This window comes from Scomber scombrus, chromosome 1 (genome assembly GCF_963691925.1).
Source record: "Scomber scombrus chromosome 1, fScoSco1.1, whole genome shotgun sequence".
In the NCBI taxonomy this organism is placed as follows: domain Eukaryota; kingdom Metazoa; phylum Chordata; class Actinopteri; order Scombriformes; family Scombridae; genus Scomber; species Scomber scombrus.
Genome location: NC_084970.1, coordinates 22117905 through 22134084, shown reverse-complemented (window position 1 = coordinate 22134084; position 16180 = coordinate 22117905). Strand labels below are relative to the sequence as shown.

General features: G+C 38.3%; 1 protein-coding gene across 1 annotated transcript in view; it reads left to right on the top strand.

Moving 5' to 3' along the window:
- Window positions 1–237: 237 nt before the first annotated feature.
- The window catches only part of syt7b (synaptotagmin VIIb), a 58499-nt gene continuing 42556 nt past the window's right edge, over window positions 238–16180 (top strand). The window contains exons 1-4 of the mRNA XM_062429722.1: window positions 238–412; window positions 1573–1676; window positions 8690–8769; window positions 10187–10327. Coding sequence (XP_062285706.1) covers window positions 238–412; window positions 1573–1676; window positions 8690–8769; window positions 10187–10327 — 500 coding nt within the window. The remainder of the gene's footprint in view (window positions 413–1572; window positions 1677–8689; window positions 8770–10186; window positions 10328–16180) is intronic.

Sequence of the window (16180 nt, the reverse complement as noted above, 5' to 3'; positions counted from 1 at the left end):
TAAAGGATTTTAGTAAAGGGATGTAGATTTTAAAATGTTTTCAAGAACTGTACATAGCAGTGACAATGCAGGAGAAACTGACCGCAGAACACCATCTGTCTAAAAGAAACCGCATGCCTGTGAGCAGTGTGGGAAGAAACTCAGCTGCATTACACTTTGCCTACTGTTCCGGCTACTTGCTTTGGCAGGCTCGTTTTTATCCTGTTGGCTAAGCTAACTGACTCATCTATGCCAGCTATGCCCCGTGAGGACTATGTGCTACTCCATAAAGCAAAGAAAAAGATTGTTGACTTTATGGAGGACATTGACAACTTTCTGATGAACTGTAGACGAAAGGCTCTCTTTTATCTTTACCAGGCTGCACATTATATCTTCTGCACCCCCCACATCCCCACACCAGGTCTACACCCTGGTTAGGTCCATCGAACATGTTTTGGAGTTGTCTTCCTAAAAGTCTGATGTCTGGAATCTTTTAAAGAGAAGTTAAAACTTCCATCTGTTCACACAGCAATTTGGTATTTTTTATCTTAACTTGTGTTTTATGCCTGTTTTCCCCCTGTTTTTTTATTTATTGTTTTCTTGATTTATTTATTTATTGTGTGATTTATTTATTGAGGTTGTGTGGTGTGATTTTTGTTGATTTATATAACTGGACAGTGGCTGGAAAAGCAACATTACAAGAGAATAACTGTGTATAGAACTTGTTTTAAAAGGTATATGATATGTCTGAAGGAGAGGAAGAAGGGAGATTGAAAAAAATGTGAAGGAAGAGCGTGGATAAGGATGATTAGACTCAGCTAATCCATTTCCTCTATTTATTGGGCTCAACACATTTATAAATGTTTCAGGCACACAGGCAGGGATGAGGAGAGAAATGGAGGAATGAAGTAGAGATTCAGGTACAGAGGCTCAGAAAAAAGATCAACTGTACTGCAGAGAAAAAGGGATGTTGCATTTATGAGCTTATTGTTTGCTGACATTGTTTTTCCAGCGTGCCATGGCATTTTGAATTACTTGGCAGACAAGGTGGCAGACAACTGAATGAATGGCATCGTTGAGAGGCAGTAATTGAAAGAAATAGAGAGAAGGCTCTGGAAGAAGTTTTCATCTGTCAAGACGGGGGGAAAAGTTGCTGAAGGATTTACAAGATAGAGGAGAGAAATCGGAAGCTGGTAATTGCATGGCTTCTGGCCCTGTGATATTATCTCCTCCTGACATGTGTGCATATTCTATTGATACATGAAGGGATCATGATCACGAAGCCATTTTCCTGCTTACTCCTGTTACATTTCTTCCTGTGTCTTACTGATGACAGATGCCAGATGACAATGGTGAATGGAAAAGGAAGGAAGGAACATCATAGGATGTTGCTCCTTATTATACCTAGATATTCCCCTAAAATTTGGAGTTTTCTTTTTACTTCATGTGTTACTTCCAGCATGAATGTGAGGAGATTTCATTGATCATTTTTAAGCCTTGGGAACCTCAGAAGGACAAGTGTCTCATTAAATGCACTAATACCCTCCTCTCTGTGTGTCTCTCTGTCTCTTTGTCTTTGTCTCTCTCCTTCAGGCTCAGTGTCTCTCAGTGTATTCCTGGTGTCTGTTGCGTTCATAGTATGTGCCGTTTGGCTGGTAGCTCTATGTGGCATCTGCACCTGGTGTCAGCGTAAACTGGTAAGTGACAGTGCTTCTTTATCACATTTCTACAAGCATATTTCAAAATGGACTTTTAAAAAATGTTTCAGAGAAATTTGTCAAAGTAACTGCACTCACTGACCAACAGTAGCAGCAGTTTCTGTAAGTGTGCCACTGAGACAGTTCATCAAGTAACTTTAAACTTTCCACTCAAAAATATGTTTTTCTTGTTCCCACAGTTCAATGTTTGAGCTTCCCTGTGCAGAATGATGTATGTACAGAGTTTGACACTGGGAGGCTGTTTTCTCATTGATCTGCTGAAAGTAAAGGTTTCTTTGTGCTCATTGAAAATTAGATTTTAAAGGGTTGTGTCATCACAGCTTACCTTGAGAGACAGCTGGATTTGCAAGATCACAAGATCATGTGAGAATCCATCTTGTCACGCTTCAAATTATGCACTTGTGTCTGATTGGTTGGTTCATACCAGTCAGCCTCATGAATCCAGCTGTCTCACAAGGTAAGGCAGTGACACAGTGATAGACAGGTGGCTCGTCCAATCAGGGATGACTTTTTGATGATGATTTTTTCTGTGTAAACAAACCATCTGGTACATCAGGTTAGATCACAGCTAATTCGGAGGCTAATCCTGACACAAGTGTGATGTGAAAACTTGAAGCCTCCAGTGCACAAACACTGAGAATGGACAGTGAAGTTGGAGACATCTTGTGTCCAGCAGTTAAACTTTTTCATATTCTTAGACTGTCTGAGTAATGATGTGGAAAGTTTAGTTTTTCCATTTTAAGGATTTTAAAGTGGTAATTATACTATTAATAATATTCATGGAGAAACCATATCAGACACATTATTGTTCCAGAGTATTATCATGTCTTCATAGAAGTCTAGAGGGAATCTTTAATCGTTTTCTTTGAGTCTGGAGACTGCTTTAGCACTTGTTCAGGTTATATCCATCAGCATTCTTTTTTTAGTAAATAGAGTAATACAAAAGTTTGAACTCCAGTTTCTCGTGTTTACTATACACAAATGTTTTAATCAATGTTTAGTACATTAAAATGTTCGAGGTGGGCATGGACATTCTTAATAACATTTTAATCATTTTGCATGAACATTGAATGATTAAGTAACTTTAAATCTTTTTTCATCTCTTATATTTTATTATCCTTCAATGCTGACACCTGAGTTTCAATATTTATAACAATACCAAACTTTTTTCATTAAAACAAAAAGCTTAAACATAAGAAGTTGTACAAGAAATTTATCCCAAAATATAGTCAAGTCTTTATTCATCCATTAAAAAGGTATTGAGGTTCAAATCCAGGTCCTATAACTGAGGACAGATGGCTTTCATGAAAACATATCCTTCTTACATTTTATAGCCTATCACGTTCTTTTCTAACATGCTTCTGAACAACACGTGAAGATTGAAGATGGACTGCAGTTGTGTGGGCAGTCATATTTTCTTTTGATGATTCCGTGTCCTTGAATTAAACGTATACAGTGACTGTTTCTGTTGAATGTTGCTTTGCTTTGGGAAGGACAGGAGCTGAAGACAGGCTGTATGGTTGGCCATGACAGCAAACATGATCAGAAACCTTACTGCACTCTGCAAACATGGCTTTGTGCACCCTGAGCTTTGTGCATCATGGCTGCTTGCCTTCAGCCTCTAGCGCCATGCTAATGATTCATATGCTAATGAGCATCACTCTGAGCCATTGGCTGCTGCTGGAGTAACTGTAAATCCTCCTATACATTTTTGATCTGCTGGCATTTCCTTCACACTGCACTGCTTTCCTCCAGTCACTGCCTCATTTTTGTCCTGTATTCACGTCTTCATATGTCTCTGTGTTTGAGTGGTCGATATAGCACACCAGTTGATAAAACATACACCAGCTGAGATTTAACTGGGCTGTCAGCTAAACAAAATGTCATAATCTTCCAGGGTAACATTTACAGTCTCTTACAAGACTTATAAAGTATCATAAGTGCTTCTTAAAATTCTAATTAGCATTGCTATCATTGCTGTGGAGTAACAAAACCCACTGAACCTGATGAATAAACCCAGTGCTTATCTTTGTTTCCCCTTATGTTATCTATGTCTCCGTCTTTGTTTTTGTGTCACCCTCCTTCTTCTTTTGTACTAAAATGGTTCGTCCTTTTGTCACTTTATGTACGTGTCCTTGTCAGAATGTCACTGTTTTCTTTTTCTCAGGATCATGCCTCTCTCCTCTCGCCGTCCTTGCTGCCACTGTAGCTTATCCTTTATAGTTTTTGTCTCTTTTTTGATCTTACCTTCTTGTTTTGCGTTTCACACTTTTAAAGGTTAAACACCTGGGGGTAAAAAATCAACATTGTTTTCCCCAATGTGAGAATATGAAAAGGTCAGCTACAGAGCTGTAACTACTTATTTTCATAATCAATTAATCTGGTGATTAATTTCTTGATTCATCAGTTAATGGTTTTTGGTTATGAAAGGCCAGGAAATTGTGAAAAGTTTACATCACAATATCCCATTGCCCAAGGGGACATTTAGGTTAATTTTGAACAACAAACAGCCCAAAATACAAAGATTTACTATCATATAGGACAATGAAAAGCAGCAAATTGCTACATTTGAAATGCTGGAACCAGTAAATGTTTTCGAAAGCATATGAAAAATAAATCAACAGTTAATCACTAATTAAAGCAGTTGCCGGATTGTTTCAGTCCTAGTTAATGAGCGCATTTCCATCCAACTGTTTTTATGCAGAGCAGAAACATAAAAAGTTGAAATATCATTATCACAGTATCACAACATTTTTATGCTTGGCTGAGGTACTGTAGAAAAGTTGATGTATTGATAAAAACAAAATGCAACACAGTCCAAAGGAAACAGAGTTAACAAATAAATCATTGCATGCATGAAGTGTTAAACAGCTCTCAGGCTTCTGCTTCAGTTACAAGATGAAAACTTGACTGTAACGTTCTTAAAAACAATAAATGAAGCGAACATCAATGTCTTATTTTTGCCATGTTTTCTACATGGATTTCCGTCTTTTCAGGTTCAACAAATTACTTTTGTAAGTTTTGTTAAGTTCAAAGATTTGTAATCAGTGAAAAATCTTTTTTTTTTCTTAATCTAAGCAATCGTATCACAATTCAAACGCACTTCAATTAAGTGTTTTGTTCAGTCTGTTTCTGTTTCGATACTCTAGTTCACAAATTCTCCTAATGAACAAAAAAAATGTAATTAAATTAAAGGAAATCGGAGAGATTCAGGCAGAAGCTTTGCTCCAAGAGAGATGAAGATGTCTGGAACTAGTCTCATGCCATTGGTTGTTTTTATGGGAGTGAAGGGGAGGAGCGGAGGATGAGGAGTGAAGGGAAGAGAAAGTCAGAGGCAGAAACAATCACAGAAGCATATAGACATGCAGGGAGTCATGGTGATGCTGAGCATCCAGGTGTGTGACAACATTATGACAGTAGGACCAAACTGCACTGAGTAGGGAATCCCATCTGTCCCTTTTGCATCCGCAATTTATCTCATGTGGCATTCTTGCCTTCATCTGCTGAACAAACATACAATTATTATTCTGGATTCTGTTTCAATCCTCCTCTATGTTGTCCCATTGTGTTTCTCACCTAGCCCTCTACTCATTGTCGCACTCAGTTGCTCCTGTTTCATCCTGTCCTCTCGATCTTTGCTTCTGTTTCTCACATCCTCCCACACTTTCTCAACATTGTACCTTCTCCACCCTCCTCCAGCCTCCTGAAGATTTCATGATTCTGTTTAATGATAGATAAGCTGCACTTGATAGCATATTCTCCACTGCTAGAAATCTATCCTTTCCCGAATCTAATATTATTCTGTCCTGTATGTATGTGCCGTACAATGTGTTTTCATTGTAGTGGCTGAATGTAGGCGCAGACAGGTCAGGCCCCAAGCCTCACTCTCTATTGAAAATATTTGTGTTGAGCTGGACATATTTGATGTGACATGATAAATAATAGAGTATTCTGTGGATGCATCAGAGATAGGTACAGTGAAACACATAAAGAGCCCACCTGTCTGCAGGACACTGAAAACTGTATTCAGATAAAAAGCCAGCGCTGTGCTGTCTGGAAGCCTCCAGGTTGCTGGAAATCCACTGAGTGTAAGTTCACCATTCATCATCCAGTTCAGAATCAAGCAACAAATCTCTCGACAACAACAACAACCACAAAAAAAATCTAATAAAAAAGCTATAGAAATGAGTAATAGACTTTTTTTCTAATGACACTGTCACTTACAACAGGATGGGCAGTCCAGATCAGGTGAACTGGAAAGTCTAATTTGCCAGTAGCTGTGAACATGATGATGTGGCTGAACACTAGCTTGTGTAATAAATGCACAAGTTAAATCCCCTAAACTGAAAGAAAAGCATGAGTAGTAACAGGCTCCACATCACACTGTTTTGGGACTCCATTATGGAATTGGAGCCTACTTGTAAACCCCATCAAAAGCTGACAGCAGAACATAAATCACATATAACCACGTTTTTTTATTCTGCTTGTGACATTTAATTTCACATAAACATTTAATGGCAAATTGCATTGTTTAATTTAGCATCACCACCTTCTACTGTTCTATTTCCTTAAAGGATGAGTTCACAGTTTTATGAAGTATGTACTTGACACAACAGTCAGGTGCCTGTAAGAAGATTGAAACAGGTTTTTCTCTTGTAATCATAATTCCTCCTGTTCATGTATTCCTGTTCATTTTGGAAAATTACCTCCAAATTAGCTTGAAATGTAAGTGATGGGGGGACAAAATGTACAGCCCTCTTTTTTAGCAAAAATATATTAAAAAGTTTATTTAAATATTATATGAGGCTTCAACTGTCTGAGTTAGTGAACTAAAGTTGATATGAACCACAGTTACAGTTACAGTCTTTTTAGTAGAAAAAATACCTTTTGTGTCTCTGGGCAGTTTTTCCTGTTCAGCTGCAATGGAAATGTAATAACAAAAAGAGGAAATGTGGCACTAAAAAGAAGGTAACTTCGAAAGATATTGAATTTATTTGACTAATTTGGATGACTTGAAGCCTTATATTAGCTTCACTTTACTATTACTACTAATACTGCTACTGTTACTACTAGTACAACTACTACTATTTTTACACAGAAGGAGTGTAGATTTTGTCCCCCATCACTTACATTTTAAGCACATTTGGAAAGAATCTTATAAAGTATTTTATGAAGGGATCACTTAATGGCCAGTATAAACAAGAGGAATGAATACAGCTAGAAAACATGTGTCAGTGTTCATTTAAGCACCTGATTGTTGTTTTAGGAAAGACATGGAGAAATTGTGAACTCGTCCTTTAAGGTGTTATCAGTGGTTGCAGTGTCCTGCTGAAATCACTACATCACATTTATAATCAGTAGAAGAGAGTTAAGAGTAAAGGGAAGAAATGTTAATCACCAAAACATCACTAATAGTATGGTTTTCTTGTTTGGATAAATATGTAAACAAATTTCCTCCCAGTGTATTTTTCTCTCAGTAACCAATTGTGCACAACTCTTCTGCGAGAGTTAAGCTACCAAGATCTAATTTCAGTTTAATTTCATGTGATCAAAATTTGATTCTGCTTGATAGAGAAAAAAAAACGCTGAACAGAAGAAAATTCTTACCTGCTTAAATTTGTTGTCCAGACACAGTGTGTACTGATGAAGCTCCGTAAGTGAGGTATGATGTGATATTTATTATACTGTAGATGTCCGAAGTGGAAAGTAATTTTGTTAAAAAATAACATACAGTATGTAATTAAAGCTCAGACAAGTTAACGAGGTAGATAATTATGTGCAGCAACAGATGGCTATGTAGCTGCATCTAAATATGGGCTCAAGTCCAAAATGTTGTTTTCACGATTATGGATAAAACTCCAATTTTGTTTAACATCGGTGTGAGAATAGGTTTAGTCTGTTTATTATTTCATGGCAGACATGCTTGCCATGTCCTTGTTGTGAGGTTACGATGATAAAAAAAATTATGTAAGAGTAGAGGGTCTGTGTGACTCAGTAGGAAAGAGGACAGTGTTATCACCCTCAAGAATTTAATGAATATAGAGTTCAATAAAATGTAGGGGTCAATAACTGTAAGTATGGTAGATTGTTCTGCTGAAAGCACTATCCATTAAGTGGTAAAAATGTGCAAAAAGTAAGTAAAGTAAGCCATATAAATTATTACAGTAGAAATGTATCATCATTGGGGACTCAGATTTATAAAGGTGTGCTTTCTATGTGCAGTTTTGTTGGTGTGTCCAGGACTTGATAACCCACGCTATGGCAGCTCCTTTTTTTTTAAACTTTTGAAATGGAAATCTATCTCATACGGTAGAGCAGGGCAACCATTATTTGCACGGTTGGGTATTAAGTTGGTAATTCCTAAGCTCAACATGCTGAAATGGCCGTGAGCAAAACTCTGACTCCCAAATTGCTCCTAATCTTAGAGAATAGTGGACTCAATTAATTTTGCCAAATGAATGTAAAATAGTGTAATGTCTAAATGTTCGGTTGGATAAATGTTTGTTTTGTGTCCATGTGTTAAGTGTTTATTTGATGTTTTCTCTATATTTTTTACTGATGTAAAATTCAGTTTTTTAGTATACTCTACTGCAAGCATGAATTAATAAAATATAAATAAGTTCTGTGTAGATTTGTATCACTATATCTTAATGTTCCTGATTGACTGTATGTTTGACGTACAGGTTACTCAGTGCACTGTGCAGTAAGAATGCACATTTCCTTTGCATGTGAATGCGTGATTTTGCATCTCATTGTAGTTAAGTGGTCCCTCACCACGTTTTGATCCTCAGAAGCAGGTTGTAGTCCTGGCATCAAACCAATTCCCTGCTCATCATATTTCACAACACGTTTGTAACCTGATACTGTTCGAAAGCCTCTATATTGAGCACTTCACTTGCAACAATGCTTTTGTAAACAGCTATCAAGACATGGCTCTAAGATCTGTCTCCCCCATCACTCTCTGTCTCTGTCTCTGACTTGTCTGTTTGCAGGGGAAGAGGAATAAGCCTGGGGTGGAGGCTGCCAGCTCTCCAGAATCTGTGCGAGGTCGAGGGGAAAATAAAGCCATCAAGTAGGTGTCAGGAAGGGTGTAGACTGAGGCATATGGAAATGATCTATGGTGTGGTGATAGTATCGCATTTTAACAGCCATTTCTGATTTGAAAGCTAATCGTGTAGCTTCCTACATGGTATGAATTGTTCAAACCAGAGATGATGCCCTCAAGACAAGATGTGCATATATTTCTCCTTTATCCAACACGGTTTATTTGAATTTTACAATCTCTCATATAGGAAAGAAAATAGTATTTTCAGTTTGTATTTTCCACTGGAAAATGATACTTTATGAATGGTGGAAAGGCTTTACCAGATTAAACCAAATTTAATATTTCTTAATTGGAGTCTTGTCAAATAAAAGTTTAATCAGTTTAGAATATAAAACCATAAACTGCAAAATACAAAGAACAAAACAGTTACACACTATTAAGATAACTAAAACACTGGGAGCATAAGCACTCTATCTACAATTATGTCAAAACAAGAAATTTTACTTTACTTGGCGGACCTTGTTTATGTGGTGACTTGTAAGATTATTAACTCTTTAATTTAAGTTGCCCTTTTTATCATTTTAAGTGCTATATAAACAGTTAATAAATGAGTTATAACACATTATAATTCTTAATAGATTAGAAGTGTTGATTAATGTATCGTTCAGTCTTAACCTCTCCTGTGGACACAAAAATAATGAATGACAACATAGTAAAACACATAGTAAAAAACATGTCTTCATAGGAGACATAAACCATTTATGAAGTGTTTCTTTACCACTTGTGTTAACACATTATTAAATGTTGGTGCTGAGGGGCAGACATTGACCCACAACAATCTATTATTTCTAATAGTTTCTAATGTTTTTTTATTCCTCATTTGCTACTATTTTACTCCTTGTGTTTCAGGTTGTATTCACTTAGTTTTTGTATAGTGTATTTTTCTTATTTTAACAAATTGTGTTTGTATTATACTGACTTTTCTACTTCCTGTTTTATTTTTTTCTTCATCCCTGACAGAGTGGTTATCCATGCAGGTCAATTCTGGTTCTTTCATTCTTGGTTTTTTATCACGCACTAATATATCATGCTATCAGGTTTATGGACATGCAAATTATAAAAGACTTATCATAAAGAACTTGTTCACATATCAAATTGTGTGATAAATGTAATGTTACACTCACTTCATTTCTTATGAATGATTGTATTCAGTGCACAGTAGAATAATATAGAATATAACTTATATATAGTCACTGACATTATCACATTCCTCCTATTTATAAATAATATCATCCTGACCTTTAGATTTATGAGACAGTATGCTAACCATTCTCTTTTTATGATGTTTTGTCTTGTCCCTGATTCTCAGCACTTCTCTCACCTTTCTGTCTAAAAGTATTGCTGCTCCCACCTCTTTCACCTCTCTCTCTCTCTCTCTCTCTGGCCACAGTGATCTAGACAGAGATTTTTGGAATAACAATGACAGCAGCAATGTGCAACAGAGGTGGAGCTCCTACCCACCCAAGGAGTTCCTCTTAAACATGTCTCCCTATGCTCCCTACGGAGACCCTCGCCTCACGCCCAAGTGAGTCTCATTCATGGCTGGTAAGGGACCACTCTATCTGGGCAGGGCTGTAATGAACAGGGGCTTGAACACACCTTGGAAAACTTCCTTAAAACTATATGACTGGCTGAAATGAAAAGACAAGATTTTAGTGCTGTATTGGCTCGCAAAACACCCCAAATTGGTGATTTTACCATGTTCAGCGATTGGTTATTGTGCACATGAAGCCTAAATGGGAACAGAGAGCCGGATTTTGTAATGCTGTCTGGTGCACATATCTCAAGTCTCCTCTCATCCCTGGTAATCCTCATGTTTTTGCATTCAGGCATGTCCACAGCAAGGTGGTGTTTAGTATGCACTACTGGCCATGCAGGACCTGATAGAGATGTGCAGCACCATCCCTCAATATTGCTATGATTTCTAGCACTGCCCTGACATTGACAGAAATTACGACAGTTTACGAAATGATCCAGTTCAGATACAAAGACAATGTTTCTGCCTGCCAACAGCCATAATAATTTAATTGAGATATCCAACTGGAAAACAGAAACAGCTCTTAATTATTATAAAAATCCAGAAGGATTCATGAAAGTGTTTGAGACTGAAACATCAAATCTGAAAAACAAAATTTTATTTCGCTCTGGCACAACGCACAAGGTGTACAAGTGAAAGGTTTGATAGCCCTTTCCCTACAGCCCTGCTAGCCTCATCAGACCCTGTTTACCTCTCACCTGCAGCCCATGGAGTGTTACCATGGAGACGGACAACCCTCAAAGAGCAGATCTCACTGTTTCACCTGAACCATTTCCCCTCCCCGCTACCCAGCTGCTCAACTTCAACCACTCAAATCTGCATCTTTTGGCTTCCAGCCTTGACTTTAACATATTTTTATCTAAGCCATTAGTGTTTCCACAGAGGGTTGACTGTTGTTGATTTACATATATTTTAACCTGTCAATGCAGGGGTTTAAATGGGGTGGTTTCAGTTTAACCTTTTTCTGTTGTTGTTTTTTTGTTGTTGTTGTTGTTTTTTTTGTCAGTGTTGAGTTGTTATGTGTTTTCACCCCTCTCACCTCTTTCTCTTCTCGCTCTGTGTCTCGACTCATTTGTTGTCACAACTCCCACTATCGCTCCCAGTACTGTAAGTGCTTTAAGGCTGCCTGATAGCCCTCATGAGTCTGCTCCATTGAGCCCTGCTCAAAAATAGTGATACTGCATCCATCCTGTACTCTAAAGCAATTAGGCATGTAGGTGGTAAAATGTCTGTTTCATATTCAGTTTCATTCTGTCATTTAGATGCATCTCATATGCCACTGAGGCATTAAGTGAACCTGTTCATTCCTATCATCTGTAATTACAACTCACTTGACTCTTTCAGAACCACAGAGTGATCAATTACTCCTGTATCTGCGCAGTGATGTCGAAAATATTGTAAAATCAGTGAACAGCTGTGATTGCAGCTACTGTTGAGATTGCATTGCATTATGTTATTGGCATCATTATTTAGAGCTGAGTGGCATTTTAATAGGCTGATGCTGCAGGATGCACTTTGGAAAAATATGTCTGCATGGTTTGGACACTATAACAAAACAGTAGCTTTATTTCACTGTTCAGTAAAAGCTCATTCACGATACCTTCAGTCTGCACTGAATGTCTAAATGTTGTTGAAGACGTAGTCCCGGTGTGCCGCTGTGTGTTTTGTGGTCTTGTCCTCACTCAGTGGAAGGTCCCTGTACTGAAGTTGACGTTCTGTCTGTACTCGTCTCTGTGAGGTCTAAGTTGAGGTCAACTGGGGTGGGCAAGGCAGGGCGAGGAGAAATAATGGAGAATGTGCATTAAATCACTGTCTTTGCTCTCGCAGTAAATATGTGCACGTTATAGTATTCTTCTGTGGAAACATTATATACAAACTCATTAGATATCAGCCAGTTTGTATTCATCATAAACTGCAGGTGAGTCGCTGTGAGATTATGGAGACAGATAACTATTAGTGTTCTCTTATCATCACCTGCATCTGCAATCTGAAAAACCTGAAGATGACGCATCAGCATCATTACTTGGCCATTACGCCTGACCCATAGAGGCAGCAGATTGGTCATTGCTGCCACCCTGCGTGGAATGAAATGGGGCAGACATCTCAAAATTACAGAAATGATGTGGCTTATTTCTCACATCAAAAATGACAAAAACATATTTTTGTGGTTTGTGTAACCACAATAACAAAAAGTTCTCAATGGGTGATGTATTAAAACTCTGCACTTAGTATTTTGCCAGCATTTTGCATTGTCTAAGTGAAATGAGCATTACAGTTTGACCTAATAAATTATTTACAGTGAGTAGATCAATCCAATGTCTATCACTTTTATGCAATTATGAACAAAACTAATTTATTTTCAGTCAAGTGTCCACAGAATAAACTGTATTCTCCAATTTACTGTAAGTGTTACACAGTAAATCTAAACCCAGACCTCTTTACTGCCTATTTACTGACAGTCTGGCTGACCAGCAGATGCTCCTCCGAGTTATTGTTGTGTGCTGGACACTTGGCGGCTTGAGCAAGAGCCCCCAGAGTGTCTTTGCTTTGACTAACCTCACTGATAATACTTTTTGCTCTCCGGCTCTGTACGTCTGTCCGTCTCTCGTCTGTCTGTCTGTCTCTCTCTCTCTCTCTCTCTCTCTCTCTCTCTCTCTCTCTCTCTCTCTCTCTCTCTCTCTCTCTCTCTCTCTCTCTCTCTCTCTCTCTCTCTCTCTCTCTCTCTTCTTTGTATCCTCTCTTGGTCCTTCCTCTGTCTGTTCGTGTTTCTTTGTCTCTGATCCACCCCCCACCTTTTCCTCCCAGTGGGGCAGTGGATAAGGTTGGGCTGGGTGGTGCTGGACCCTCACCAGGGGCCAGTGACAGCGGGGGTGGTGCTTGCTCTGGGAGTGGGGCGGGGCCCAGTCGCAGTGACAGCGTTCGAAGCATGGTGACGGGGGGCAGCAAGGCTGGCCGGTGGCAGACGGTCCAGAGCCACATGCATGCCGGAGGCCTGCGGTTTGGCAAGTGAGTGGTGCATGGTGACAGGGGGCACGCATGAGGGGGAACAGTGGGCACAACTGCAGCATGGTGTAGATATCAAGCAAGAGTGAGAGTTTGTAAAGGCTCAATGAATTATTTTGTTGCATGTACACTCAAACTTTGACACAGCCAGAAGCTATTTTTGATGTTCAGCGTGCAGATGAAGAAAACGTAAGGAAAGCCTGAAAGAGAAGCCAGATATACCTACCTACCTGTGAAGCATGAGTAACTGTTGTTGGTGGAAGTCTTCTGACTGCAGAGAGCATTGCACATGTAAACACATTTTCTGTCAGCTGCCAACTTTCTACCAGCTGATGTCAGGACAGTCTTAGACAAAGTGAATCCACACAGTCATACTGCTCCTCCGCAGGCTCCAATTTACAGAGGGCTGTGACAGTTTTGAGACTTTCAAACGAAACAGACGCTCAAAGAAAATCTTCAAAAATAGCTTGCCTGCTCACCGAAAGTAACAGCTTTTTTTTTTAACTCAGAGTGGGTTGTTGCATAAACAGCAAGAGAGCAGATTTATTAGGCCAATCATATGAATCAAAACCTTTCCTGCAGCATGGCTGAGAGCAGCTTCATTTGAACCAAATTGCACTGTGTATCAACCTCTGCAGACAGCCGAGAAGGTGCATTGTTTGCAACCAAGCTTGTGCAACAGCCAATCAAACTATTAATAGCAGTCACATAGGTATTGTGTTAGTTAGTGCTACACCCAGTTGATATTCAACATGACAAGCTAATAGTGTAAACGACAGAAATTGATTATTAACATCTTATGACATGACCAAATAAAAAGCTCAAGATGTGTGGGCAACCACAAATTAGCCTAATTAGCTGATATTCTACCTAATTAACTAAACAACTCCTTTGTAATTTGAAACTGTTGCTGTTTGTGATTCTGCTTATCCTGCTGAGACTTGAGACACCAGTATACTGCTTGTTTATTCTGTAGTTCATGTGTTTTAAACACTTTTTATGATGAAAACTTTGGGCAGTTTTCCCCAGACAAATCATACAAGCTTGTAGTAACAATATCTACACTACCAGAGGATATAAACAAGTGGCTGAAGACAAATATTTACTTCATACATCTATAGGTTAGTATCATCACTCTCTGATCTCCAACTGTTGAGTGTTAAACGTATGATTGCTGAGAGTGACAAAGTCAGAGCCTAGACACCACTGTCACCTGTGTATCATATGAGTCGGTTATGGAAATGTGACTACGACAAAGTCTTGGTTGGTGAAAGCAGCCTGATTTTAGAGAATACCAGCAGTGCAGTGTTCAAGAGACTAATGAATAATAAATGTTAGTTCCCTGTATGTAAATAGCCCAAACACTCCAACAGCATTTTGTACTGTATCGCCTTCACAGTCAGTTGATGAGCAAAATATAATTTGTTAGATTATTGAACAAACTTAGCTTGTGGATGTACCACAGTGGCTCCACAGTGAAAGTAAATAATTCAACTATTATTATACAGTGTGTCCTCCTTGTTATGATACAGTAGATCTATTAGAAACTATTGAACAAAAATCTAACTTCAGAATTGATATCTGCTTCTTGATTGTGCCTTAAACATTTTAAATTACCTCTGCAAAGGCTGCATGAATCACTGGACCTATCAGACTGATTACTGAAGTTAATCTGATAATGAAACTCAGAGAATTAGACTCACTATGTAGTTTTTGAGAATATAGAGTTGAACTTGAATTTTGCTCTATTGCATTATTTTCCACCGCTGTCACTCTCATATACCTGTATTTCCATTTCTCCTCTACTATTGGTTTCTATTTTGGGGCATTTAGCTCTCCTGTTCTCTCGCCCTCTCTGCTCCTTTCTCTGTCTTTCACTCATCACTGTTGGTTTTTTTTCCCCCTCGCTCTGTCTCCCTCTCCTTGTTTTTCACCCTTCTCAATTTTCTTTAATTACAAAATCATTCAAGGTTTAAACTCATCTTAATTGACTTTCAAGCAAGAAGAAATGTGAAAATAACCCTCTGAGTCAGTAATAGGATACAGCAGATAAAGAGGGCTCTTGCCCAGAGCATATGAATAAGTGGTGCTGCTGTACATAAGACAGTAAAGATGTACAGTACCTGAAAGCCCAAGTATATGCAACAGACGAGGTACTTTCTGCAAGGAAATGGTTTTGTGAGAGCTGTGGAATTTTTCAAATAAGTTAATCCAATGATACATTTATGACATGGAACAGGCTGAAAAAATGTATCAGCACATGGACTTTCTGATGCCTGGACTAATGCCACCATGAATCGAGCCAGATGTATTGATTTATCATAATGTCAGTTACGATAACATGTTTGATGGACCCAGAAATTACGTGCAGTGTAGAGTTTTCTGTCATGGACTTTTTAATTCATTTTTCATGTCTACACTGTATACAGACTATACTCTATCATAACTGCAGAGGTTGGTTTATATGCTCAGATGTTTTAAATCACAACAGTTTCTTTGTAATGTGTTACCTATGCTTACATGTAATACCTTCAATTTTCACTTCACCTTTGTCCACCAGGCATCTATGGCATGTGAGTGATTTTACCAGAAAAATAATGCATTGATCTGGAGGTCACCTTGGAGGGACCTTGTCAAAATTGAAACATATTGCAATGTGCGCCACATATTGCACTGCAAAAAAATAACGTGGTTGGTTACATTGATGTCCTCAAGATCTTGAGATGGTTTAATTTCAATGAATAAGATACTACATTATACTGGACTATATAATTGTATGTCCAGTTCTTTTGTTGAAGATAATTATTTCTATTAATTTTATTGAGATTGAAGAATACA